The sequence below is a fragment of the Falco cherrug genome, chromosome 1 (assembly GCF_023634085.1).
Source record: "Falco cherrug isolate bFalChe1 chromosome 1, bFalChe1.pri, whole genome shotgun sequence".
Classification (NCBI taxonomy): domain Eukaryota; kingdom Metazoa; phylum Chordata; class Aves; order Falconiformes; family Falconidae; genus Falco; species Falco cherrug.
The window spans coordinates 116882914-116910289 of record NC_073697.1 but is presented as its reverse complement, the minus strand read 5'-3'; the positions used below and the strand labels follow the sequence as shown (position 1 = coordinate 116910289).

The window sequence follows — 27376 nt, the reverse complement described above, 5'->3', positions numbered from 1 at the left end:
GCTGTACAAAACCAGGTCCTCGGGGTAATAGACTTGAAAGGCAAGGTGAATCCCTATTATTTTACATTGTCTTCCAAAAATCTCACTGCATTGTTACCTGTGAAAAGCCACGTTCATTTTGGCATTCGAGACACCTTTGTACATTGACCATAGAGCCCTGTGGAGAGCTGTAGCCATGGGGGAAACCTGCAGTAGGGAGGAAATACGCATTTCATCCTCGGTTTAAGCTTTGAGTGTTGTTACGTAGAAGGAAGAGAGTTGCCTTATTGCCCCAGGTTGGGGTAGGGGAGCCCGGAGGCTGCGATGCCTGAGTCCCCAGGGGCTGCTGCTGTCAGATTCACCCACTTTTGCTAGCAATTCCCGGTCCAGGAGTGATAACTGCAGGAGAAATTTTCTGGTAATTCCACAAAAAATTTGTATTTGCCTTGAAAAAATAACATCTTTTGCATCAGCAGTACCGTCCCAAAAATGTTTCAAGGAGGAAAACAACTCTGAGTTTCTAATAAAGGTCTCCAACGTCAGCTGAGCAGGTTTTATTTTATTATTTTTTTTCTCCACAAAAGTTTCCTTTGTGTCCAAAGGCATTTTCTGTCAAAAAAAGCTTTGATGGAAAATGTTTTACTAAACCTATTTGAAACCAATACAAGGCATTGCCAAGAAAGAAGGAATGAATAAAGCCTGTGGCAGCTAGTCATTAAAGGAACCATCACTGGAGTGCCCAGAGCCTCAGGAGGTGGTTGGGTGGTCCTGGTGCTGGGGTGGTGGGGCAGGGCACATCACAGCCCCCAGTACACATTAAGCTAACAAATAAATCTGCTTCACTCAGCAGCCAGACCGTAGCCTTCAAACCGGGGTGAAGCTTTCGAAATACCGTTTGGCATGTTTTCTTTAAAGGAAGGAAGGATCTTAATTCCAGCATTCCAACCCAAAATAGACGTCTCTAAGAATAGCCATTCCCCATGGCGGGGCAGGATGCTGTCAGGAGGAAAAAGGGTTGGGGGAAACGAGAAGTATTTTCCCTAAATAGCCGGGCTCTAATTGCGAAGTGATGGGTTTCAACTCTGACCGCGGGTGATCGCCCCTGGAGCATCCAACCCCACTGAGGTGGTTCAGAGCTGCGGACAGCTGGGGACCAGGATGGCTCACTGGCTCCTTGGGTTGGCAGAGCTGTTCCTTAGGGACTTGCTGGCCACCCTGCAGGGAACACACATTGGCGTCCTGCACCCCGCTGCTATCGGAGCCCGTCGCGCAGCTGGGGAGGGTGTGCGCCCATTGGGCAAGCCTGGAGCAAGGAGAGGATGCCCCAGCCATGCTCGGTGTGTCCTGACAGACAGAAGTGAAGGCGTCCCATGGAAAAAAATGAGGTTGGGCGGCACGACCTTCTGAAGTCTCCTCCACCGTGAGTTACCCTATGATCAGGTGCTACCAGGCTGGAAGGCTTTTGTGTGCGGCTCTGTGTGTCTGGGGTAGGGAGGACTCTTATTCCCATCTCTTTTGGTTGGAAAAGTGCAGTGCTGGGGCACCCCAGGTCCTGTGACGTTCAGAGGTCAGATTGGATGGACCCCCCTTTCCATAGAAAATAGAGGTTTGCATAATTGAAACGGTTTTGACTTTAATATTCCCCTTTTGGGGTCATTTTCTATGCAGTTATGAGGTTTAGAGAGGAATCTTGGAGTGAGAGGTGAGTTTCTCACATAGTCTTACAACCCCAGGCATTGTGGCTTTAAGAAAAATACTAATTTTCATGGAAGTCCTAATGAAACAATAAAAACAGACAGCACAGGCAGGTCCTTCCGCCCCCATTTCCTTTCTTTCAATGCTGGCAGTGGAATTTAAATCTCACAAGTTATAAACACCCGCAGATGCTGAGAGCTTAACATCTCCTGGGGGTGCAAGCTGCACCTTTCCCGTTCCTATCTATTGTACCTGTTCCTGGTACATCCCTCCTGGAACTGTGCTTGAAACTTTTTCTCTGTGTGACATGGGTGTTGCATTTGGATTGAGCCTTTCCCCAGGAGTCAATAACCAGATTCAGGTGATGCTCAACACTAAATAACGTAATCCCAAGTTTTTCAGGAGTGCGTGTCAGACCTTAAGTATCATGCATGATATCAGCTTTATAGAATCGCACCTTTAGTTTAAAACCAACGTTTTTGGTGCTGCCGTGTGCCTGGTGGAGGGTGTCATTTGTTCTTGTTCCTGTCTACAGGGCAGGTGTCTCCGTGTGAGCCGGTTGGGCAGACTCCTTGGCACTCAGTGGACAGAAACAAGACGATTTTGGGGCAGAATCACTCCCTGCTGTGATGGTATTACATGTGTAAGAAAGTGAATGAACTTCTCTGCTTTTATAGCCCAGCTTCGCAACTGAGATGATTTATGTGTTCAGGTGGGTTGAAAAATGTTGGCCTAAAACCAGGCAAAACCCACTGGGTTTGGCCAATTGCTCGCTTTGTATTTTGGTCCCTTCTCAAATAAAACTCAAGGTGGGTGTAACGAAACCACAAAGCCCCAAATCTGAAAGATAGCTTGCACGAAACCCTGAAAAGCCCTCAGGAGCTGAATCTCACGCTCCGGAAAGAGGGAAAAAAATAATAAGGTGGAAAAATGTGAGCTCCAACAAGCTGCAAAGCTGAAACCCTTCGGTGCTTGTTTGCAAAAAATCCAGCCAAGGAGCCGAGCTCCTGCCAAGGCTTCCACTGCGGGAAGGGCTGGTCCAGCCCGAGCTGCCTCCTTCCTGCCGCTCGCACCCACCGAGGAACAAACCCTCCGCGGGGAGAAGAGGAAAACACAGCTGCCAAGATGCGCCTCCGTGAGCCCACGCTGCGTGCCCATCAGCGCAGGGGGTCCGGGGGGTCGGGGCTGCAGCCTGCCCCTCCGCATGGGTGCAGAGGGCCCTTTGGGGCATCCCTGCTCAGGGTGCCGGTGGCGAGGGTGACGCACGCTGGAGCTGGCTGTGCCAAAGAAATACGGACTCTTCTTGAGGCAGCCAAAGGTTTCTGGTCCACGTGCTGCTCCTGCCCTTGTCCTCAGACCCAGCTGCTGAAGGACAAGGACATAATAGTGCCAGGCTATCTCCTTCGACTTTTTTTCCCCACCTTCCTTTCTGTTTTTTTGGAAATCAGTCTTACCTGCGTACATCTCCCTTGCAGATCACCCAAATCACTTCTTGTGCTGCAGTTTGTGCCTGTTGCCCCTTGTGCTGTCACTGGGCACCACTGAAAAGACCCCAGTCCCATCTTCTGGGCGCTCGCCCTAAGGTATTTGTAAGCATTGATAAGATCCCCTCTCAGTCTTCTGCTTTCCAGGCTAATTATTTATTTCCCAGTATGTGCACCTCTGCTCCTTATGTTTGTCCCTGAAAGTGGGTTCGAAGGGCTTCTCCACCACAAAGCAGGTGGCCTAGCACCCTGGTACTGGGTTTTATAGCTGCTTGGCTCAGGGTAAATATTTATTTTGCTCTAGCCTGGAAGTCTCATTCAAGGAGTCGCTGCCCGTAGCTCCAGCCCCAGCAGATATTGCTGCTGAACTGGCATCGCTGAGAAACCTCTCACAGGTCTTGCTGCACTCTGGGGAGCGGTGGCCCCGCTGACAGCCCTGAGCTTTGTTACTGGTTTGTCTGGTGTCAGTGGTCTCTATAGGTGCTATAGTTGTTAGTGCTGGCAGGCAGTCAGGGCAAGCACATCACAAAAGTGTTTCTCAGCAAAGGGTGGGAAAATGCAAATTTCCTGGCATACTTTTCCGGCTGTCATGATTTATTTCACATCTATTCCAGTTATTTTTTTCTTCATTATCTTTATCTGTTTTGTTTTTTTTTTTTTCTATTTTCATCATTGTTCTAAGGTGAAATCAGGGTGTTTTGTTTTGCTTCATATAGCTGATGGGCAAAGGCAGAGCGTGTTCTGGCTCGGGCTCCCCAGCAGTGGGGCCCCTCCTGCCCACCCTCTGGTTCATGTGTGTGAGGATTTTCTGGGGGCAGGACAACTCTGTCCAGCTCTTTCTTTCTGAGGACTGTTGGTGGCACTGGGAATGCCCAGCCTGGCTCTCGGGTCACAGGAAAAGCTGCCGTGGAGTGGGTGCAAAAGAGCAAGCAAGAGGCCGCAGGATGCTCTTGTTACCGTTGGTTATCCGCATCTTGCTACCGGGAGAGACTTGTATCGCTGTTAGTGCTGCGTGGTACCAGGCAGAAAGCATTTGTGTGCAGTTTTTTTAATGCAGGTTAGGAAAAAAAAATGGTTGAAAACCAGAATGGGTGCTGTCTGCCATATAGCCAGTCTGCATTGGGTAGGGGATGAGTCCCGCTTGCAAATCTCAATGGAGCTGGGCAGCAGGGACCAAAGGATCTGTGCAGCATGTGCACTGGTGAGGCACCAGCACCAGGACTGGAACCTGTCTGCATGAGGATACCCTCATGATCACCCCTGATGTGCAGGTACCTGGCACAGTTCCCCTGTCTGCCTTGGGCAGGAACCTGGCAGAAGGGGCTTTGGGGTCCCTGTAGATCTTTCCAAGCACCAGCTGGTTGTCCGGAGGGATTTTCCCCCTGGGCAAACCCCTTGGGATGGGTTTTGCAGAGCTCCCTGCAGCTGCAGCAGAACAAATCCTGCCGCACACCCCCAGACCCACAGAGAGGGGGCTTCGGGCAGTCTGTGGCAGTAAGGAGTCCTGCCCTCGGTACCTGTGCTAAAACACATGGGCTGCATCTCTGGGGAGGCTGCTCATTCCTTGGCTGCTCTGCACCCTACTCCGTGGCCCAGGGCTGATGCAAAGTGTTTGTGCCTTGTATTTTAATTGTGTAAGGCAAGATTCAGGAAGAAGCCATGGATTTAGAAGAAAACTGAGAGGCTGGCCCATCACTTTTGGGGGATACAGGTGAAAATCCCAGCTGCTGACTGAAGCCCCAAACCAAAATAGCTCATAGGTACCTTTGGGAGCAAACTTTAATGAGGGTTCAGTGTGCAGAGACCTCAACAACTTTCATCCTCTCACCCATTAGTCTGAACAACATTTGTCTCTCCAAAATGTGCTAGAATTAACCTTTTTCTGAAGGCTGCTCGGGATACAATCAGAAAACACCTTTTGCTTAAACTGCTTGAAAATATTTGTCACTTACAAGGGAAGAAACCCGTCGATTCAGCCCTGCTTTTATATTTTCTTCAGCAGGCGCCGCGTACTCCATCTGGCTAAGTGGACCACAGTGTTCCAAGGATAAAAATTACATGTAATATGAGATAAAGGATCAGGCAAAATATTTATGTGATGAAATCTTAATGATAGCTCTAAAGGTCTGCAGCAGGGCATGGCAGAAAAGAAACACTGCTCTTGCTGGCTTGTCCCAGCGGGGACAGAAAGACGCTCACAGGGGTGAGAAAAAAGGGCGGTTTTAGTAGGAAATGTAATCTGCCCTTTCTAGGAAAAAAAATAAAAATCTACCAAATGATATCAAGTAGTTTATGGGATCTAATCTGATTGCAGCTGTCTTAATGATTTGTCAGCTTTACATGGAAATGGTTTCCCTTTGTTTCGAAGTAGTAAACTTCCTCTGTGATCCTGCTGGCGTACGGAAACTAGAACTGACCGAAACCACCAAGGGCCCCGAGCGTCACGGGCTGCAGCTGGGCTCGGATCCAAATCCATCCCGTCCTTCGCTGGTGGGTCCGTCTCTGGCATCCTGGCTGGGGCTGGGGCAGCTGTAAGGGCCGGTCACAAATGTGGCTGAAAGGAAAAGGCAGTTCAGATTCAGGCTCCGAGTCCAGCCAAACGTTTGGCCAAACCAGGTAGGCTGCTTTCTTGTCCTTATCCAGCAAGTAAATGTAGTTGGAGTTTTTTTATATTGCCTATTGAAATGGCTTGTAAATACACACACGTTGTGCTTATCAGAGCTCTCAGTGGCCAAATCTGATAAAAGGAAATTTAGTCTGGAGTTAGACAATCCCTTGAGTGATCCCGGTACTAAAATGTGGAATTAGTGCTTTGTTTTTAGCAGAAGTAACTCTGTAGGTGATCTCTTTGCAGGAGTATTAAAATCAGTCAAGCACAGCTTGGGTGGTGTTTTACAATAAGTTGTAGTCACGAGCACTTTGTGTGTTTTGTGTGTACGTCAGGGACAGGCCAGCCGAGACCACCTGTATTTGGGAAAGTTCAGGTATAAGTAAGTGGTGTGGAAATCGTTGTGTTGTGGCTGCAGCCCTCTGAGGTCCCGGGGCAGGTGGCCGGGGCTGAGCCCAGCAGATGTTCCCTCTGCTGCTTCTCAGCTGTGCACCCAACCTGCAGGGCTGGTTGTGTCCCAGACCTGGGGAGGAGGCACAGCAGAAAGGCTGCGGCGAGCGCTGGCCTCCTTCTCCCCCTGGCCTGGGGGGAGTCAGGTCAGCACACCCCCATGTCTCACCTGGCTTGTTGAGAGTGGTTTTTCCCTGAGCTGGCTGCTGATTTCCTGAGCTGGCTGTGCCACACGCAGCCCAGCTCGGCTGCAGGGTGTTGCTGCTGCAGAAGCAGCACGGATGCGCTCCGGGAGCTGAAATGCAACAAAAGTGGTTCCCGCCGCTGTGCTTAGCCAGTTTGCTGCAACCGTTCCTTACAGGAATATTTGCTGCATTTGCTGCGTATTTACAGAAGTAACGGTGCTCTGGGAAGACTTTTTCTTCCCCCTGAGCCAGGCAGGTGTGACAGCAGCGGCGAAGGGCACCGCAGACCTCCCCAGCACCCCACTAGCACCGCGCTGCGCTCATGGAAGTGCTACGTGGACCTTTTTCTTCTGGCGCTCCAGCAGCCTCAGGGGTTGCTGCTCTGTTGAGATTGTTTGGTATTATTTCCCCATCTAGACCGCCCTACAGCCCAGGAATCGGGGGCTTTTCTGCAGCTAAGGCTCCTCTCCAGTCGTGTCCTTCTGAGCAGCAGCTGAGGCTGAGCAAGGCTCTGTGCCGCGGGACGGTGCAGGGGCTCAGCCCTCCTTTGCAAGCGTCTGTGTGACCATGGAAGGAGCACCCTGGCAGTGCTGCAAGGGGAGCTGAAGTGAGGAGAGAGAGAGAGAGACAGTTCTTTTCCTTTTTAGAAGCAATTTCCGTGAAGGCTGGTTTGTTGTTTTTTTTCCAGACAAGCTTTCTGGGCACTTCTACAGTGGGGCTGCATCCAGCCCTCGCTATTTCCTGAGGAGGCAGAAACTGAAGTCGTTTCTATCGGCTCTGCAGACTTTGAGATCCTTCTGCTGTCTGTGAAATAGTAGCCTGAATATGATGACAGAGAAAAAAACCCCATACAACTCTCCCCTCCCCTTTCCAACCCAAGCCCTTGCCAAAGCAATAAAAAACTTTAAACAATAGCCAGTCATGACATAAACCAGTCCTTGAGCAGCCTGCCAAAATTCACCTCAAGAAAGTAGGTCCAAAAATAAACACTGACCTATAAAAAGCCCCACAGACTTAAAGATAGTCTTCCCGTTGTGCTAATTGCTTTCACATCTGGCTCAGAAATGAGGAGTATATATGAGCATGGAGAGGCCACCAATAACTCACTTCAGCTAAGCACAAAAGCGTGTGCGTAGCATCAATCACGCGAGCCATCTATTTCTACTCAGCACATCTCAGATGCTGGGGCTCAGTTTTAAGTTTGTGTTTAAATTACACTGAAATTATGGGGCTGATCGTGATGTTAACAAACAGCACGTGGTGAAATGCTTTCACGGGTGGGGTATTTCAAGGCAAATCTGGGGAAACTGTTTTCATTTCCCTTCTTCCCCCTCCATCAGTTATCGGACCACTGTGCTGTCAGCTCTGAATGTTTTTTGCCTGGCTTTTCTCCTTGGAAAGAAGTCAGCCCCCGGAGTGGCTGGAAGGTTGCACCTCTGGTAAATCGAGGGCCACAGCAAGTGGGATATACAAGGGAGAAGTAGCTGGGGATGGTTTCATAAGGCCTTTTCTGTGTGCCAAGGAGGTAACCCCAAAATGTGACCTTGTGCGAACTTGGCTGGAAGATCACAATTCCCATCAGGCTCCTGGCAGGTTCCAGGGAGCCAGAGATGTGGTGTGATGCTCTGCATCCTCAGCTCTGGGCACGCATCCCTCTTTGTTCATGCCCATGTGTAGGCCTTTTATACGACTGTGAATCAGTGGGTGTGCATAAGGCTGTCTCCTACTTGCTTGTATGCCTATTTCTTTGTCTAGTTGATTGAATTTTATGGTGTGAGCAACCCCTTTGCTTGGTAGATGCAATTTTAGTACACCTTCCCCACAGCCTTGGACTTTGCGGTGAGGCCAATGCAGAGAGCAAAATCCAGGGCTCCAGCTACAAGGAGGCTCTTTCCAAAATCACTGGGGATTATTTCCTATAGCTCCTTGGGTACGCTGAGAACATCACCAGTAAATTGTTACATTTTCCGAGATCATGATTGCTGTGATTACATGAGTTATCTGTGTCTTAACCTTGGGGATGTGCGGAGCAGCCTGCCCCAAGCATCTGTGGTTTGCTGGTTGTGACTCATCACGAGAGCTCAAGGAGGGATTTGTAATGATTTATTCATGCCACATTTATTGTTTGGAAAGCTCCATCAAACGCTACTATTGTTAGACTGAATAATTCATCCACCAGTCTACTTTTTGATCTCTTTATTGGTTTCTCTCTTCGTTAAGAGTCTCATGTTTGGAGGTGAAGATTACCTTCGTCTAGAGGCGATTTTCTGTGCCCGTTATCTTTGGAACCCAAAACTTCAAGGGTAGATTTTCAGTGAGTCTGGCCTTGCTGAAGGACTGAGGGTGTTTTTGAGTGGGTCCGGGTTCATCTGCCCTGGGTTGGTCAGATGTCCAAGTCTGAGCATCGCTCTGTGCATCTCTTACGGGATGCTGAAGAAATGCGCCTTCCCTTGCACCATCTGCCTAATGCTAAAAAAAGCACGTAAGGTTGGTCAGATAATGGCCTCTGGAGAGACCTATTTCTTCCTCCTGACCGTAAAGGAAAATTATTTAGACTGCAATGTCTAAACTTAGGTGAGGTGACTCGCATTCAGCATGTCCCCCATGGGCCAAACGGGGGCACCTGGGCTCCTCTCACATGTCACACGCAGCTCCTGAGCGCCAGGGCGGTTTTGCGTCGGGACAGAGAGGTGTGTTGATGTAAAATGGCATTTGTGTCTCCACACAGCAGCTCGCGCTGGTTTAACGCCATCATTTTCCTAGTGCCTTTGAGAAATCCGATGAAAAGTCTTCCTGTAGAGGATAGCCGATCCCTCGGCTCTGAGGCAGGGCTGGAGGTGGGATGTGCTCGTTCCATCAGGAGAAGGGTATGAGCAGGGTGGGAATGGCCACCCCACCTTTGCACCAGGGATAATGGGGGGGTGGGCAGGGCAGGGCAGAGGTTTTGCTTTGGCCTCCCCTCGCTGCAGCCTGCCCGCGTCCACTTGCAGTTGGCTCACATCTATCCCCTTGGTTTATGGATAGAAAAGTCAGGATGGAAATGGAGATGTGAACTTTGGCAGAGAGCGCAGGTTCTGAGAAATCAATCACTAACCTCCTCAAGAATGTGGGGGGAAAGAAACGCGCTTGAAACACATGCATAAGGAATGATTCACTTGGGCAGCTGTCACTGATTTGGGCAAAATATTTGGCCTGTTGCTCGTGCCTCTTTCAGGGCAGCAGGGTGCGTGCAGCACGCTCCCACCTCCGAGACTGCTGTAACGGCTCCTGTGTCAGAACCGAGCGCAGCGCCAGCAGCCCGAGGGGCTTGCTCAGCCTTTGCCAGCACGTGCAGACGGTCCCGGCTGCGCTGAGGCATTAACTGCGGGCTGATTCTTCCTTAACTTACACTGTGTTTACTCTGGTGCAGGCTCGTGAACATCGCAGAGGTCATCCCGCCTTAAACCAGAGCAAGGGAGAGGGAGGAGTCAGGTCCTTCTGGGGCAACCTGCTGCTGGACCGTGTTTTTGTAGCCATTTAAGGATATCAAGAAAGTGACTCAAATGAGGTGGAATTAATGACAAATTGGAATTTGGCATTACCCCTTATTTATAGGTGGGTATGTGCCCTGCTGGGGCTGAGCTGCCTGCCTGCAGAGCACAGATGGGTGCCGCTGGGCTGGGGAGCGGGTTTGTGAAGGAGCCCAGCCAGCAGGATGGTGGCACTCCCAGGTGCTGCATGGGGTTGTGGAGGGGCCAGCACGGACTCTTGAGCTTCTCTGAAGAGCACAAGCTCTTTGAGGGGCTGTTGGCAAAGGAAGGGAGAGCCCCAGATGATCTCCAGTGGCTGCCCATGTCCAAAGCTGGCTCTTTCTCCTTGCCGACCTGCCCAGCCTCCTCTCCGCTTGCTCTGGGTTTGGTGTCCAGCCCCTCAGCCCTCCTCCTGCCAGTCCCAGCCTCTGCTGTGGCAAGTGAGGGCTCAGAGATGGTCACAACTATCTTTTCCCATGGGCTACATGCAGAGATCAAAGCAGCCCAAGCCTCACCTCGAGAGTCCTTGGCACACTCTATTTTATGGTCAACTCCATTTTCACCAAAACGCAGGAAACTCAGTAATACCCTGGAAAGTCTCATGTTTCATGGGCAGATGGAGCCCGCTGGGGGTCCCCACGGCTGCAGCTCTGTGCAGCTCATCCCTAGGAGCCAGCCTTGCTTTTGTAAATAGATAACATCTCGAAGCCTGTTTGAATCCCTAAAGCAGCCCTAGGCCAGGCTGCAGCGTGCACTGCCTGTGAGCATCCTGGTCCTTCAGTGTGACAGCAGGGGATGCAGGGTGCACAGTTTAAATTTTTTTAAGCCTCCATAAATGAATGTGGCTTTTGAAAATTATTCTGCTATTGAATAGACAACTGATCCCTTTCAGGCAGGTACAGCGTTTATAGGAGGGAGAGGAATGTTCAAAAGTGGCGTAAACCTGCATCTGGGCAATGTTATAGGTGAATGTAGACTCATGACGGATGCTATAAAAGATCTGGATCTGGGTATTTTCAGAAGGGCAGCTTATGATCCAGCGTAATGCTGTATTAATAGCAAGAATATAGAGCTGTGACAGAAAGATTGACAGCTTTTGGCAGTAGATTTTGTACTTAGCCTTTGAAATTCCAGTTTAGTCAACTAGGCAAACCTGGGCTGACATGCTGAAAATTGTCCCCCTGCTTAACGTCAGCCTCGCGTTCTCTTGTTTTTCTTTTTTGATTCTGAGCTAAAATGGTCGAGGCTTTGGGACAAACTATGTTCCTACGTGCCCACCAAAACTGGGTATGCCCCACCAGAACCGGGAAGGGTAGTTTTGTAATTTCAGTGAATTTGCTGCTGTGGAGTTGCAGCCACAGTGAAGGAACCTAGTTTAATTACTTGTAAATGGAGATGATGTAAATAGTCTACTTAATTTGGTGTGGGACCCAGGCATAAGGGATTTGGAGACCCCTTACTGCATGCAGTCGATAACTTCTTGCTGGAGAGTCATTTAGCTTGTGAATGTGACTATTTTACCCGTGCCAATTCTCCTCATCTTTGTAGCTTTTAGGTATGTTACGAACCCTTCGCTCGAAGAGCCGCTCCAGATGCTATGGTGGGACCAAAGCTTCTTCGGTTTTGATGTCCCCAGCTGTCCCTCTGCTGCATCATGGTGCTTGTGGCTGCTTCCCCAGAAAGTCCTGTTCTGCGTGCTTTGCAGCGCGCCCGTGGGCCATTTACAATATTATCTAATTATTATTATTGCTTAATTTAGCAAATACTTCAAAACCCACGTGGTTGCCTACAACAATTAGTGGTGTCCCTCGTTGTGCAGTGATTCATCTACACAAAAATAGCTCTGGGCAGGGATGAGAGCGGGTGTAGAGGGAGGCTGGGAGCACGCAGGGACCAGAGAGCGGGGCTGGTCCAAGGGGGTGTGCGTGTCTTGCCCAGGGGTGGAGGTTGGCTCGCTGTAATTGGAATTATTTTATCTGATTTAGCTGTAGAAGGATACAACTTAACGTGCTGAACTTTTTATTTCAGTTTGATTAAGTTGATTCTTCACCCGGTTTAAACACCGTAACAGACGTGTGTTTAAAGTTAAATCAAAGTGTGCTAAACTTTGTATACACAAAACAGTTTGAGTTATTTTTTGTGTCAGGTTTTTGGCAGTAGAGGCACGGCTTTCCATGGAGAGCAGCTCCGTGTGCGTGCATGGAGAGCAGGAGCGGTGGGGCAGGGTGTCACTGCACTCAGAAGCTGTAAAACATTTTGGTGCAATCTCAGTCTGCAATGGCTGGGAAGATGAGAGGGGACTGAAAACGACTCTGAGAAGACGGATGAATCAGCCTGGGTGAGCCATCCACGTAGCTCACAGTTAATCAAAGTGGTAAAATGAAGCAAACGGAAAGGTTTCCTCTGGATGAAGTGGGACCCAAGGTCCTCACAGCAGGACCTGATGGATGTTTTCAAAAGTTGGAGAGAAACCCCCTTGGGTTAGCTGGAGTGGCTGTGCTAACCCCCACCGGCACCACCGGGCTCCTCCTGTTCCAGTGCCTTTTCTCAGGCTAAAGCTTGAAATAACCAAGGAAGGTCCCTCTCCTGGGAAGTGTTCCCGATGTCACCAAGTGCCTGCTGCACGCTGCCCTGGTGCCACATGAGGCTGTGCCGTGGTGGGGCTCCTGGGGACATCGTGCATCTCCTCACCTGGGGTGCCAGCACCCCCACCGTGCTACATCTGCCTGTCCCAGTAAGTCCTCGTCTTGGCCGCAGGCTGGCCCAGGAGCACCAGGGCTGCCACTGGGTTACCCAGTGAGGGCACTGGTTTGCCCGTCACGAGCACTGGTTTGCCCATGCCTGGCACTTTGTTGCCCAGGGGCTGTGCTGGGTTGCCCACTGATGGTACCAGGGGTTGTCCAGGGTTGCGATCAAGTTGCCCAGCAAAGGCACTAGGTTGCACAGATTCTGCACTGAGTTTCCCAGGGGTGGCACTGGGTTTCCCACTGAGGGTGCTGAGTTCATAGGATCATAGAATATCTCAAATTGGAAGGGAGCCAGAAGGATCATTGAGTCCAACTCCCTGCTCCATGCAGAACTACCTAAAATTAAATCGTATGACTAAGAGCATTGTCCAGCTGCTCAACAGCTGCACCTGGTTGCCCAGGGGCTGCATGAAGTTGCCCAGCGAGGGCAGTAGGTTGTCCAGGGCATGAACTAGGATGCCGTTTGAGGGTATTTTCTTGCCCAGGGGTGGCCCTGGGTTGCCCATTGAGCTGCTGCACCAGGTTGCCATAATGGCTGCAGGGAGTCACCTAGGCAGAATCCAGTCACTGAGCAACCTGCGCCCGTGGCAGCGTTCCCCTGGTCCTGTGCCTGACTGCACCGGGGATGCTGCAGTGCCTGACGGTGCTGCCACCGAGCCTGACAGCACAGCGGTGAGTATCAGTCCCCCGACTCCGGGCACCCCAGCCCCCTGGAACGTGCATCCCTCACCCAGGCAGCTAAGGGGGAGCATGTGCTCTAACTGGGAGGGGAGGACTGAAAAAGCCAGTATTTCTCCTAATCGCCCCCAGTATCTCTTATATCGTCCAGATGTACCCAAATGAGGTCGTCGGTAGCTCCAGGCATGTGTCTGTGTTCAGGGGTAGTAGAACATGTCACCCTGGGATGGTTTCTCCCCAGGGAGATGGGGCATTTATTTCAGCTGGAAATGCAGGGAAAAGTAACTCCAGTCCATTCCCAAGGGTTTTTCCTCCCTTTCTTAAATGTGTGTCTGCCAGTATCTGAAAGGGAGTAATTTATTGGCAAGGGTGGGAGCTGGGGAAGCCATCTCCCATTCTCTGAATGCTGTTTCTCAGGTATAAATAAGTGGTGTGGAGCAAAGGAAAGTGCACTCGTCTATCCCGAGCAGGGACAAAAGGGCTGAAACGACTGGTCTGTGGGAACCGGCACGCACAGTGGTTTTTGTTGGACCTGAGCACAGACATTTTGTCCTCAGTTCTGCCAAACTGGCTCGGAGGGTCGTGTTTGTGAGAGTTCTTTTGCTAAATGTGAGGGTGTGAGTTTCCCGCTGCCTATCCCACAGCCTCCTTGGCCAGGCTGGATCTGGGGCGAGATGCGGTGCCAGCACGGTGCCCAGGCAGGTACTGGGGCAGCCTGTGCCAGCGCGGCCAGACTTGGGCAAGGCTTACAGCCTGAAAGTTCAAAGATTTCCCAGCTGCAGGCTGTGCACTTTTCCCCTCTGACTCATCCCTATTTTTCTGCAGTTTGCCCTAGCTAAAGGACCTGTTATTCTCCTGCGTTTGCTGTTTATTTAATAGCTGCGTTTTGAGACCCTGGCACTAGCTCGAGAGCAGAGCTGCCTGGCTCTGTGTCTCCCATCTACCACCCATTAAGCTTTCCAGCAGGAAAGCCTGAGTCCTTGGTCCTGCCCTTGTGCAGAAAGATGCATTCTTTGTTGCAGAGGTGACTAAAACGAAAGCAACTGTCTTTCCCAAGGATTTTTTGATTTTTAAAACAAGCCAGTCTCTGCCAGCTCACCTACACGTGCAAAGTGATCAGGGTAGCCCAGGAGGAACAATTACACCTCTAGTTACGTGATTGCTTCTGTGGATGCTTAGTTCCGGAGTGAAAGCAAGTTTATTTCATGCAAACATCCCATTTTTAAAGGAATAAAGTTGATTTCATGCTGTTACAAATAGGATTTAGCGCATGCTTCGTGTCAAGCCCCACTCCCATCCATGATCACAGGACGCCAGTGTCCTCATCTGTCACTGGGGCTCTGAGCCAGGCTGGGAGCAGTGGGGACGGGACGGTGCTAGGGGAAGGACACATCCCTGCAACGGCGCAGTGGGTGACAACAGCCATGGAGACTTATTCTGCCAGTGGGAGACACCTGTAACCGCACAAGAACTTCGTGAGTACAACGTGCCCTCCTGAGCATTTGTCCTCGGGTTATGTGTGTTGGGTGCATTTGGTGGCCCTCTGCGTTATATTTCTGGTAATAATTGATAGCCTCCGTCTGAAAAGGGCAATAGCACCCACAGTGCTGTCTGCAGTTATTGGTAGCAAAACTTCCCTGTGTGGCCATTCCTCCTAGGCTTACCGCAAGGCTGGTGTTTACGAGCCGCTCTGAAAAGACTTTGTGGGTGATCTCCTTTCCAAGTGCATTTATTTTACATCAGGTGAGCCAAAGACATTTTTCTTCCTTTGCAGGAAGACGTGGCTGTTCTTTTTAGGTTGAAATAGGAGGGATTTTTCAAATTTGGATCTAGTCCTGTAAAACTCAGCTCACCTGCAGACTCCTCGCTTGAGCATTTAATGCAAGTGAAGGTAGAGATGATGAGGATGGAGTCCCTCACCCACAAATCGTGCTGGGTGGGTACCAGCTGTGTGTCCAGCGCTGTTGGGGCTGGTAATGGAACTTTTAAAGAGAAAATTGTATCTGGAGTACTCTAAGATCAGCAGTACACTAGCCGAAAGAAACAAATGAACAGCAGAGAATCAGCAACTCCAGTTTGACTGGACTGACAGATTTAAGGAAAATGGAGGCATAATATCTGTCGTCCTCCTTAGCAGCCGTGATTTGTTTCTCTCTGTATTTCAAGACCTGACGCTGGATACTAACAACAAAGACAAATCCTTATGTATACAAATGCTTGGGATGCTGACAGAAGGGATTTGTTTTCAAGAGTTTTAGGCCTGGACAGGCGCTGTGTGGGTGCTGTGCGCATCACTGCCTGTGTTATAAGTTGCGTGTGTTGCTGTAAGAAGTAACACAAGTGCAGGAGCTTTGTCAGTGAGGTTGTCTCCTCCTGTTGCCTCTGTGCAGGACACGTACCCAAATAGCAGCACTCAGGAATAGAGCTGGATGGCTCTCCCTTCCCAGCAACGTATGCCCATCGAAGAGCAAGCCCTGCCAAGTTCCCGCCTCCATCAGCACCATGGCTTCAAGCTATAAGAACTGTTTTCCTCAGCACCCCTTGCCCCAGAGCTTCAGCTTCCTCTGGATGCTCAATGCCTTCTATAAAGCAGGTGCCATCAACTCAGCTTTGGCTCCCTTTTCCAGAAGCTCCCAGGTGTTGGCTCCCAGCAAGACGCTTCCTTTGATTTCCAACAGAACAACCCCCTTTGACCCAGTACACTCCCGATGACTGGTACAGCTCCAACCTGACCAACTATGAACAGTCAGAGGCTTCCCGGCACGACGTGGAGCATCTGAGAGTTGAAACCTCCCGCGTGATACAGGGTAAATTTCAGCAAACAAAAAACCCCAAGAATAAAGCACCAAAACTCAGGGAGAACATGCCGCTGATACAGGATTTTGGAAGTCAGAACTGTGCCGTGAGCTGGAAGAGGTGGCTGGGGCAAGCAGTGCCCTCACAGACATGAAGAACTGACTGGAGAGAGCCCTGGCTGGGATGGAGACCCCTCTCCGGGTACGCCCTGTCCAGTGGGCTGCAGGCTGTAGCCTCCTGCTGGAGCATCTGCAGCCTTTCAAACGTCTGATGAAGTTTCATTACAGCTCTGTAACATCTAGAAAGTTTTTATTAAGAGGCCATTAATTAAGTTAGCGATAAACAAATCCCTTGCCATCTGCTGCATCCCCGATCAGCGCATGCTGAGCGCATCGGAACAGTATTTGCTTAACCAAATATTTTTATAAAGCGGTATATCCAAAATCACGGTTTGGGAGACAAAAGCCCATGCCTTACTACGAGGCTCTGGCAAGGTCAGCGTCAAGCCTGACACAGGTCCCTGCATTCAGCTGCGGTTGCACCACGGACACGTGTGCTCCCTCATGTTGATTTAATGCTGATGTTGCAGCTCAGCTGCTCGTTGTCAGCTAAACCAGCTGCCCTGGGCACTTTTCTCCTGCGCTGTCATCTCTGTGACCACCTATAATTTCTTTTCTTACATTACTTGGCAGAGGGAGCATCCCTGTAGGGAGCCCTGCCCCAGCAGCCAGCAGTGATGGCGTGTCCCCAACAGGTCACTCAGGAGTGCGTGTGTCACCAGGAGAAGAGGATGGGCATCGACCTAGTCCATGACGATGTGGAGAAACGGCTCTTCACAGTAAGTTTGGCAACACAGATTGTGTATGAAGTTATTTTTACCTAAACCTCCCTAAACAGGTTTTTCAGCCCTGTTCCCTCACTGGCTCCTTAGTGCTGCTGAGGTATAAACTCTTCCCACCCCCAAACCCTGTTGGGCCGGGGGGCGGCGTTCCCCCACACAGTGGGAGTAAGACTTACCCTTACAGAGGAAGGACTAGGTGACAACCAGCTCTCTGTGTCTGTAGTATATCGGGGTCCTCTGTCCCTCTTCAAGGAGTCTGTGATCCTTTCCTGCCTTCCGGAGCCCTGCAGAACAGGTCCTGTATGTATCTATGTCACAGACACGTATCTATATGTATTACACACATATGCACACACAGGTATGGAGAAAGCAGCGAGTGCCTGACAGCTTGTTTGGTTTTCCCAACTCTATGAGTTGGTCTGATAAAAGATATTACCTCTCCCCCCAGCTCTGCTTTGCTCAGAGCAGCATGGCTGCAGCAGGGCCGCCGCCGTGTGTGCTTAGAATCACAGAGTCGTTTAGGTTGGAAAAGACTTTTAAGATCATCAAGTCCAACCATTAACCAAGCACTGCCAAGTCCACCACGAAACCATTTCCCTAAGTGCCACGTCTACGCAGCTTTTAAGTACCTCCAGGGATGGTGACTCAACCACCTCCCTGGGCAGCCTGTTCCAGGGCTTGACCACCCTTTTGATGAAGACATTTTTCCTACTATCCAGTCTAAACCTCCCCTGGCACAACTTGAGGCTGTTTCCTCTTGTTCTGTTGCTTGTTACTTGGAGGAGAGACTGACCCCCCCTGCCTACACACCCCCTGCCAGGCAGCTGTAGGGAGCCATCAGGGCCCCCCAGAGGTGCCGCCTCTCCAGGCTGAACCCCCCCAGCTCCCCCCTGAGCTCCCCATCAGCCTGGTGCTCCATACCCTTCAGCAATGTATTTTAGAGAAATCATAAAATGTGCACTCCTGCCTGTCTTTATATAGTCTGCTTTGAATTATGAATAAAAAGCAAACACGATGAGAGCTGGCACAGAAGATGAGATGCGAACGCGGGGTACAGCGAAGTACAATCGTGCAAAGGCATCGCGGAACTGGGAAGGACATTGAAGCCCCTGGGACTGTGAAGCCACTGCTCCGTTAGAAGATTTTTTTATTTTCTTATGAGTCAGGCCCTGAAAAATTAAAGGATTAATTTAAAGGTCATGAGATTTTAGGAAAATAATCAAAGCTGATATCTCCGTAATGGCATTTTGGATTTTAAGTGTCTGGGACATGTTTGGGCTGTGCTTTTTCAGCTGGCACCTGCAGACAGGAGGGCTTAAAAATTCCTGGGTTTGGAGCAGGAATCACCTGGCTCCAGCAGCTGGGGCTTTACGAGCGCAATAGGTTCGTGCCGCAGTCCGTGAGCTGAGAGCAGCACATGCCTTCCTCTGGTGGAGCTGGGGGTTTCTCAGAAATAGCTGGGGATTTACACCAAAGTGAAGTGCATCTCCTCTTGTCCGATATGGATGGGATTTCTCATGGGGAGGAAAAAATTTTGGGAGCCAAAAGGGCAAGTAGTCATTGGGGATGGGGATGTGAAGCGCTGCTGGTCCGGGGAACCACTATGCCTGTTCGTATTAGGTCAGGATCTGTCCCTGTCTCGATGTAGTGGAACTAAACACTTGACATTGATGTCAAGATGAAAAAACACTTGCCAATCCACCCCGAAAGTAAATTCAGAGGCCGCGGCCACAGCAGCTTCCCGGCCCCTCCCGGTCACTGCGGGCGGGCTCAGCTGCACAAGCGAGTGTGCTGGGGCTGGGGGGCACTTTCTCCACTCCCTGCCTGTTTGCTTTGGGCAGAAAGACAGGCAGGCACGTTCTTGCTGTGTGCAAGGCTGGAGGGACCCGAGGGGATGAGTGTGACCAGGAGGATCGAGCACGGACGCTGATGGGGTCACGCTTTGCCTTCGCCCAGGAAGTCGGCGTCATCGGGTCCTGCCAGGAGAGGATGCAGAGGTGCCTGGATGAGGCAGCAGCCCAGCTCATGTAAGGGGGAACTCCTTATCTCCTGCTGCAGGGCAGGTGTGCATTGACAGCAGTAATTGAAACCCCCAGGTGACCCCCGACATCTACCCACATGCCACAGGTGTAAAACCTGTGCAGGCTCCCTGGGAAGTGGGCAGTGATGCTCATGGGAGCACGTAGCTGTGGGAGTTGCAGGGAAGCGGGATGGGGAGGGTAGAGTTCCCACCCAAACATCCCCACCCATGGCTGTTGTTTGTGTGTTGAAGGTCCAACTGGGTGGCCCAGCATGAGCTGGAGAGGGACCTGGCCAACAAGCGGATGGCCCACCGCATCGACAGCAAGTGCCACCACCTGAGGAACACCTCCGATGGCATCGGCTGCTGCCCAGGGCTGGAGCAGGCTGACGCCACGTGAGCGCATGCCAGGCAGCCCGCGAGTGCTGGGCTGTCCCCGGGATGTGTGGTGCCTCTCCCCGGCAGAGAACTGGTTTTCCTCAGCCCACTATAAGGGCATCACATCCATCCCACCCAGAGACACCCACCTCGGAGGGGCCGTTTTTCACCATAAAGGGAGAACACCACTCTGCTTTCAGCTGGATGCTGAACATCCAACGGGTAAAAACGAGTCCCACCTAATTAAACATTATATCAGGGTTCAGAGATCAGCCTGGAAATGAATTCAGTCCAGCACCTCTGCACAGCTCATTAAGTTTATGCATATTTTCAAAGATGTGTCAGTGCTTGCCTGAGCGCTCTTCATTGACGTAAGGTCGGGGGGGGTTCACCCCTGCATGGAGAGGGCCTGGCAGGGAGCCGACATGACATAGAAGATAAAGAAATAGAGAGCATGGTCCCGGGATAGAGTTCAGCTGCTTTTGGGTGCCAGGAATTCGGCTTTGGCTCTGCAGTAAATGAATGGGGACCTAAACCAGCACTCGCAGAGATATGCCCCAAGTGGCAAAGGGCTGAGGGAATAAATCTGCTGCTCGCACAGGCACGTGTGGTTTATGGAGGGGCATAGATTGATTCAATTTTTCTAATGTTTTGATAATTATTCACAGCAGAGCTCAGACATATTTAGACAGGCAAATGAATTGCAAAGGATTGACGCTAAAATTCAGAGGGGGGTAAAATGTGCCGAGGATCAGCATGTTTTAAATGGAGCTTATGTGGTATTTAAGTCTTTTGTTGACCTTGTTCTGGACTACTGCACAGGCGTGAACTTCATCCTGTATGCACAGACAGGGAATCGAGTATCATCTAATGCTCGTTCAGTTTAGTGTGAAACTGAGCAAGTTATGAGCAAAGTGAATCGACCGCAATCTGCGCGCTGTTGTGAAGCTGGGAAGCACTTAAATGCCTCAAACACGTAAACATGAGGTCTGATTAAAATACCTGTTTTTCTGGGATAATTGTTTTTTTGTCTGAGCTTTCATAAGTATCACAGTTGTCTTCATGGACGTGGAATTTTTTGATAAGTATTCTTAAACAAATGGTGTCCAGATATCTCACTTTCCATGTGGTCAAATTAAGAACACAGGTTTGATCTATGTTTAATCCACGCTGCTCCCTGGCAGGGTCCGTGCCTGCCCACAGCCAGCAGCAGCACGGGCTCACCAGGGGCCTGTCCCTTCCCTCACCAGGATCTCGGTGCCAGAGTCACGGACCATGTTCACGGACAACAACCTCCTCCCCTCCCAGTGTGAACAGGCGGCCTCTGCCAAGCTGCAGGACATCAGGAACCTGCTGATGGTGATGGCCAACGAGATGTGGCAGCATTTCAGCGGGGTGAGCGTCACCTTCACCAACCGCATCTCTGAGACTGCTGAAGCCAAGAGCAAGACCAGACCCACTGGCCAAGGTAGCCCTAGCCCCTCCTGTTTGGTGTGACACTGTCACTTCCCCGTGACGCCACCTTCCATGCAGACCTGGCCCGAGGATGGTCACCAGAAGAAGTTGGTTACAGTATCATTTTCTGTTTGAAACTCAAAAGTATTGGGGACTTTCTTCTTGGAGCAGGATGATTTGGCACTGTAACTTCATCTCCGTGGATACTGTGTTTTGCTTGTGCCTCCTGCGCTAGCTGCCCAGAGAGGCTGTGCAGTCTCCTCTGGAGATGTTCAAAACCCACCTGGACGTGACTCTTTGCAGCCTGCTGGAGGAGAACCTGCTGCAGTAGGGTTTGGACTAAGTGGTCTCCAGAGGTCCCTTCCAGCCCCCACCAGTCTGGGATTCTGTGATCCTAGCTGACAGCCTGGCAGCACAGGGATTTCCAGCAGGAAGTGCCAATTCTGGCTGCATCTCCTGGTAGTTACTCCAGAAATGCTGGCTGCCCTGCAGAAGGTCTCTGCTGGGGTGCCTGCCGGGGGGGTCGCAGGCTTGCTTCCCCTCCAAGGACGTGCTTTCAGCCTCAGCGCTCTGCTTGCTGCGTGGTTTTGCCTGTGTTTCCTGCATTGCTCTGCCAAGCAGAGGGAGCGCAGACCAGTGATGGGCACCGGGCTCAGGTTGGTGGGGCTCACGGGAAGCTCCCTGAAAAGTGCTGGACACAGTATTGATTAACTGAGCAGAGTTGCAGCACTGTGGGCTGATACCACATCCTTAAATGAGGATCCATTAAAAACTTCCCTCTAGTCGTTGCTATTGATGGATGATCAGTTCCTGCAAGCAGTGCTATTGGGAAGCTGATAATTCAATGGATCCATCACTACTCCGAAACCTCTTCTGATGTGACAGCAACAGCAAAGAGAGGCCTTTCCCTGAAGAGAAATCCCTGCTGGATCTGTGCCTGGATATGTGGCAGAGGGGCAGTGGTCTGAGCTCAGGGTCTGCTTATTGAACTCGTTTGTTTCTGCAGACAGGCAGGAGAAAAGGGAAATTAAGTGGTCACTTGAGAATATATTTTTTAATTTATGCATATGTTTCCTTTTCACACCAGACACTGCAGGAAATCTTCCAGATCAAGGTGAACATAGGAGCCATCTGAAAAGCCATTAAGGACAAAAGGTGTCCCTTAAAAGTGGCTCAGACCCGGCTGGATGAGCGCACATGGAGACCAGATGTGGAGCTGTGCCAGGATGCTGCCCAGCTCTGGTAAGACATTAATTAATCATGTGGGTTTTTTCTAAATAGTCCTTCCACAAGTGTGCACTGATATAATCAAAAGCAATGAGCAGGCATCCCAGCTTTTGGGTGCTGGGAGAGCTCTGCACCCGTGGAGGAGGCTGCACACCACGGCCAGGTGCAGCCTGATGCCCCACTATGAGGGGCTGGATTTTTCCCACTTGGGTAAACCTCATCTTCTTCTGTGCCTGCTTCCCAGCGGTGGGATGTGCTCAGTTCTGAGGAATAACCCCTTTACTCTCCACCAGGCTCATGCTGAGAGCCCTCGGCTCCTTCCTCTTGGGGAGCTACAAGAGGGGGGTTACCGTATGGAGAAGCAGTAGGGGCTGTCCTGTCCTCCCCAGGGACCCCAGGAATCCTTTCAAGGACACAGTGAGCTCTTTGGGATTGCACCCCAAGGGGCCGTGGAGAAGCAGGCTGCCCTGAGCACCCAGCAGCACCCCCCTTGAGGCCCCCCAACCTCCCACCTCCTCCTGGGAGCCCTCTGGGCATGACTCCAGGTGAAGCCTTCATAAAGCAATTTCAGCACCGCCCCAGAGCCTGCTCAGCATCTCACACCCCGTCGTTTTTTCTGATCCTCCACTTGTTTCACTTCCAGCCTCTCCCATCTGTCCTATGTTGCTGTATGTGCATCCGTGGGTGTGGGCAGGACCCCTGCACAGGGAAATCAAAGGCGAGGGAACCAACAAACCCGCAAAACTAAACAGGAACGGGAAACTGCCGCTGCCTGTCCCTCTTCTGGGTGGCATGAGCTGCTCCGGGAGATGAGCTGCTCTGGGAGATGAGCTGCACTGGGAGATGCGGCTGTGCGTTGGCAGAGCCTTAGAGCAAACCGAACCGTGCCTCCCTCCCCTCCAGAGGGGCTCTGCCCTCGGCTTCCCCACACGTCTGCCAGAAATGGGGGGTCCGAGTCAGCCCGAGACCGCTGGAGGGGGAGATCCTGTGCCCACAGGGCCCGTCAGCAACACGGTGCTATAAACCAGCCCTGTGATGGGACTGTCAGATGGGGGGTTCTTGCTGTTCCCCAGCCTCATCAAGGAGGTCCATGAAATCAAGGAGATGATCCCAAGCCTTCAGCAGCAGCTGAGACGTGCTGAGGGTGTGCTGCAAGTGCTGCTTCGTGCCAAGTTGGTCTTGGAGCCTGGCCGTCACAGCCAGCTGGCTCTCCATCGACCAGGGGACCTGCATGGGGATGCGCGAGACCTCTCCCAGCACCACGCGACTCTTGGGTTATGTCTAGGCTGGGCTCTGCTGGGCCCACGCTATCTGTTGCAGGGGATATTCCCAGCTTTGCTAGGATGCGTTTCCAGCTCTGCTAAGATGCTTGGCTTTGAAAATACATGTTTAGACTTCCACTTCCTGTTGAAAGCCCTGAGTAGAAATTAAATGATTGCTTTGTGTGTTACATGGTATACCAGGATTTTTTTTTCCTTTGGTTTCTCTCCTTCCACCGCTCTTTCACAGTGTGCCAGAAAGTAGCTGAAAATATCCTGTATGCAACTAAGAGTAAATCCACCCACAGGGGTTTATTCCTACCCTTCCAGTCTGTGATTTTAGGAGCAAAACTATCGTTCTTCCTCCTTTTGAGTCTGCCCGAGTCTGTGGAAAAATCACAAGGGGAGGTAAAGCTAGTTGTCAGAGTAATTAGCTGTTGACATCCATGATGTAATTTTAATGGTGCAGCAGAAGAAACACAAACTATCCTGTAAATCGCTGCAGTATGTTCTGTTCCTAAATAGAAAGCCCTATATTTTAAGCTGATTTCTAATGATCATTTTCTTGCTTTTGAAAAATTTTAGATGTCATCTAAAATGTCAGTGCTGGGGTCCTAAAATGAGGAAGTACTTTCAACTAGGTAATTGAAGAAAATGCTGTGGTTTTAATTTTGGTGAGTATGGATTGGTTCCTAATTTAACCTCTTGCGTGTAGCTTGGTGGTGGGAGCACCAAAGCGCTTTGAAGACGGAGGAATGAATCAGCACCTGCTCTCCTGCTGTGACACAGACCTGTTTTGCAAGGATCGGAATTTTCAGAGGGCTAAGCCTTCAATCTATCCCAGGTTCAGTGTGAAAGTCACTTTGCAAATTGGCTCCATACTCACGTGTCACTTAGACACTCTTGAATCTTCTAACCCCAGCAGAGCTGAGCTCAGCCTAAAGCCAAGAATCCCCAAGAAGCAGAGGCTCAAGTCGCTTCTCCTCCCTGGGGAATGCAGGGCATGGACCTCCTGGTCCAGTGTGGGGGCTCTCAGGAGCTGAGAGCATCTTTTCTTGTCCCACATCCCTGGATGACTCCATCTCACAGCACAGGTCCCGACAGACCTGCCTGCCCTCCCTGCTGTCCCCGGGACAGCCCCTGAGAGCTGTGACCTGTGCCCAGGTCCTGCCCCAACCTCAGCACCCTGGCAGGGTCTCCCTCGGCAGCAGCAGCCCTACACAGGAAGCAATTGTCTTTTTAACATTTTTTTTTTTTTTACTAGCACTTTTGTCTTGTGGAAACTAAAAATAGATTTCCTCTGCTTTGTGTGTATCTTGGAGCCAGAGTCTGTCAGAGACAGAAGCCACCCTTTCTAAAGAGAAGATACAACCGTAAGCAGGAAAAGACTGTCCAGCTCATCACACCTTCCCTTTCTCCACTAAACTCCCTCCCCAGAACATGCCGAGGGCATGCCGAGTTCACCGGGATTGCCGGTTTTCGTTAGCATCCTCGCTAGCCTTGTGCTGCTTTGTGCGCCTGCTCTGCCCGTGTTCCTTTACTTTGACTTGCCCAAATCCTGGTGATTTTGGCTGCCCTGCTGTTTTGCAGCCCGGCTCCAGACAGCTGGTTTCTCAGGCAGAGCTGCCCGTTTTCTTTTTTGAGAAATGGGCCCCGTGAGTTCGTCCCCAGCCCTTTTCTGAAAGGCTCATGGTTTGAAGTAACTTGTGCGAGGTCCTGGCATCGCTGACAGCTTCACATTCATTTTACTTCCACCTTCATTTCTGAGCCACATCAAAAAATATAGCTGAGCTCCGTTTTACTCTGAGGGCACTCCGGTAACAGTCAGCACCCGGAGCCTCCGATTTTCTCCGATTTTGCTTTCAGCACCCCCCAAACACTCATCTTTCCCACCAGCCCAGCTCCTCTAAGGCTTTCTCCTAACTGACAGCATTTATGTGGTGTCACAGTTCTCTCTCTCTAAATTTTATCTTGCCGTCCTGCCCTCGCAGTGCTTCTTCACACAATATTGGCAGTGCGTTTCTTTCCTCCATTTGAGCCGTGACCAGAGGAATTTCAGTTGCAGCTTCTCTAATTTCTTTCACAAATACTTTCCGCTTTCCTGCAGCAGATTTCCCAGACATTAGAGAATTCCCAGGTCCCTTTGGGGCTTCATTCTCCCCACGCCAGTTTTCCATAAGTTGACAATATTGATGTTACTTCTTCTGGCAGCTGATACTCTGAAATCCCGCCCAGTTGTAGGATTTGATTGTCTAATCCTACATGTGCTTCAGTTTGAGTCTTTTTTTTCTTTTTTTTTTTTCCCCCCACTCTGACAGTGCGTCCTGTGCACATCTCACGGTGGCAGCCAGCCCTGCCACAAAGCTCCTGTAAAAATGGGTCTCCAGGGAGAGGGCTCTGGGTGACATTCCCATAGACACGTGGCTTGTGGCAGGGTCTCCTGCACAGGGATGGGTTTGCCTCCCATGGCTGAGCTGCTGGTGGGTAAAGCCGCTGGGTTCAGTCACTGTGGGGCTGCCTGTGGGGCTGCAGCCAAGCAGCCTCTGTCTTTGATCTATACCAAGTGCATTAAACAACTGCCCTGCCTTCCCGCTTCTGATGTGCGAGATGCCTTTGCCTTCGTACCGTTACATGATTTGCTTTCATAGATCACTTCTAAATAGTATGCCCGGCTGCCTCGGCTGCCTTTCTGCACTGATGTGATGTTTCCTTTCTTTAAATGCCTTCAGTCTGAAGAACGACATGGCTGCTTTTATTGCTGGCTTTATCAGCCAAGTTGCTGAGAAAGTTGGTTTGTGGAAATTCCTTTGCATCCCACAGCCATATTCCCACCCTCCTGCATCATTCCAATAAACCCTGCAGAGTCGGGTTTGTAAACTGATTGTTTACTGACTGGAGGAAAGAAAATAAATTAGTAAAACTAGGACAGCGTTGCTTCATGCAAGCTAAGCTTCATGTCAGTCCAGGACCCAGCTGAACTGTCAAGGCCAGTCTATCAAGAAGCTATTCCGAAAGGAGGCTTGGATGATATTTTTGTCTAAGAAAAGAAAAATTATTAGATGTCCTGGAGGAGTCTGATATGAATTTGGGTGAAGTGAAAGCTTGCCAAACCCCATGTTAACAGTATATTGCATAATTAATGTAGATTATTATGCTCAAGGGAGACAGAATTCCCAAAACAGCATCAGCAGTCAGAAAAAAACCCAAACTCATTGCTATTACGAAAAAAGAAAGGGGAAGAGAGGGAAGAAAACTTTGGCAAAATGCTAAGGAAAACTCGGGCAGTGTAGGATCGTCGAAGTGGCTGTGCTGGCTCCAACCAAAGTCCAGCAAGCCCCAGATTCAGCCCCTGACAGAGCCAACAGAGGATGCGTAGATAAAAGCACCAGAGCAGGGCAAGCACCCTGTGATAGTTTCCCAGTCCACTTTCCCAGCTTCCAGCAATTAGTATCTCAAGGACTTCCTGAGCTGACAGGGCTGTCCTTGGATTTAATAGCCCCCGATGGATTTGTTTCACATGGTCTTGTTCTAGCTGTTCTTCGAGCCTGTGCAGACTCACAGCATCTGCTGTGTCCCTCAGCAGGGAGCTGCAGGAGATGGAGCATTGTCACGCTCAGAGCATCGGTGGCCACTCTTGGGACACTGGAGGTGACTGAAAAAGGGGCCAGACCTGGGACTGCTGAAGGCAGAAGTGTAAAACCCAGTAGCTTGGGCAGAAAGGTAGCTCCAGGCTGGCGTAGGTCTGTATCCTCTGTAGGTTCACCGCAGGAGCTCGCAGCGGGTTGGCTCTTTTTCTATGCTGTCAGTATGCAGGAGATGAGCACAAATCACAATTTCTGAAAGTATCTGAATACATCTGGCACAGAGCCGTGTCCCAGCTGGGAAGCCTGGTTGAGTGGGTTTATTTTTTTTTTTTGGTTTTGGAGTCAGTGGATAAATTTTGGTTTTTTCATTGAAGCCAGTGGGATTTTCTCCAGTGATTTCAGCCTGCCCCTATCAGTGATGACAACTGGCTTGGAGCTCAAAGTACAAAGTTGGACAAAGCTGGGTTTTGGGCATGAATGC

At 50.6% G+C, this 27376-nt stretch overlaps 1 protein-coding gene across 1 annotated transcript; it reads left to right on the top strand.

The window, feature by feature from the left end:
- The first annotated feature begins 13188 nt into the window (after positions 1 to 13188).
- TEKT3 (tektin 3) lies at positions 13189 to 23502 on the top strand. The gene is given in 13 exon segments (XM_027813339.2): positions 13189 to 13329; positions 15743 to 15824; positions 15827 to 16026; positions 16028 to 16163; positions 16166 to 16332; positions 16886 to 16969; positions 18929 to 18999; positions 19245 to 19388; positions 20621 to 20827; positions 20829 to 20838; positions 21913 to 22067; positions 23126 to 23236; positions 23238 to 23502. Coding segments are annotated over 13 exon segments (1608 nt in total). The 3' UTR covers positions 23338 to 23502.
- The last annotated feature ends 3874 nt before the right edge of the window (positions 23503 to 27376 follow it).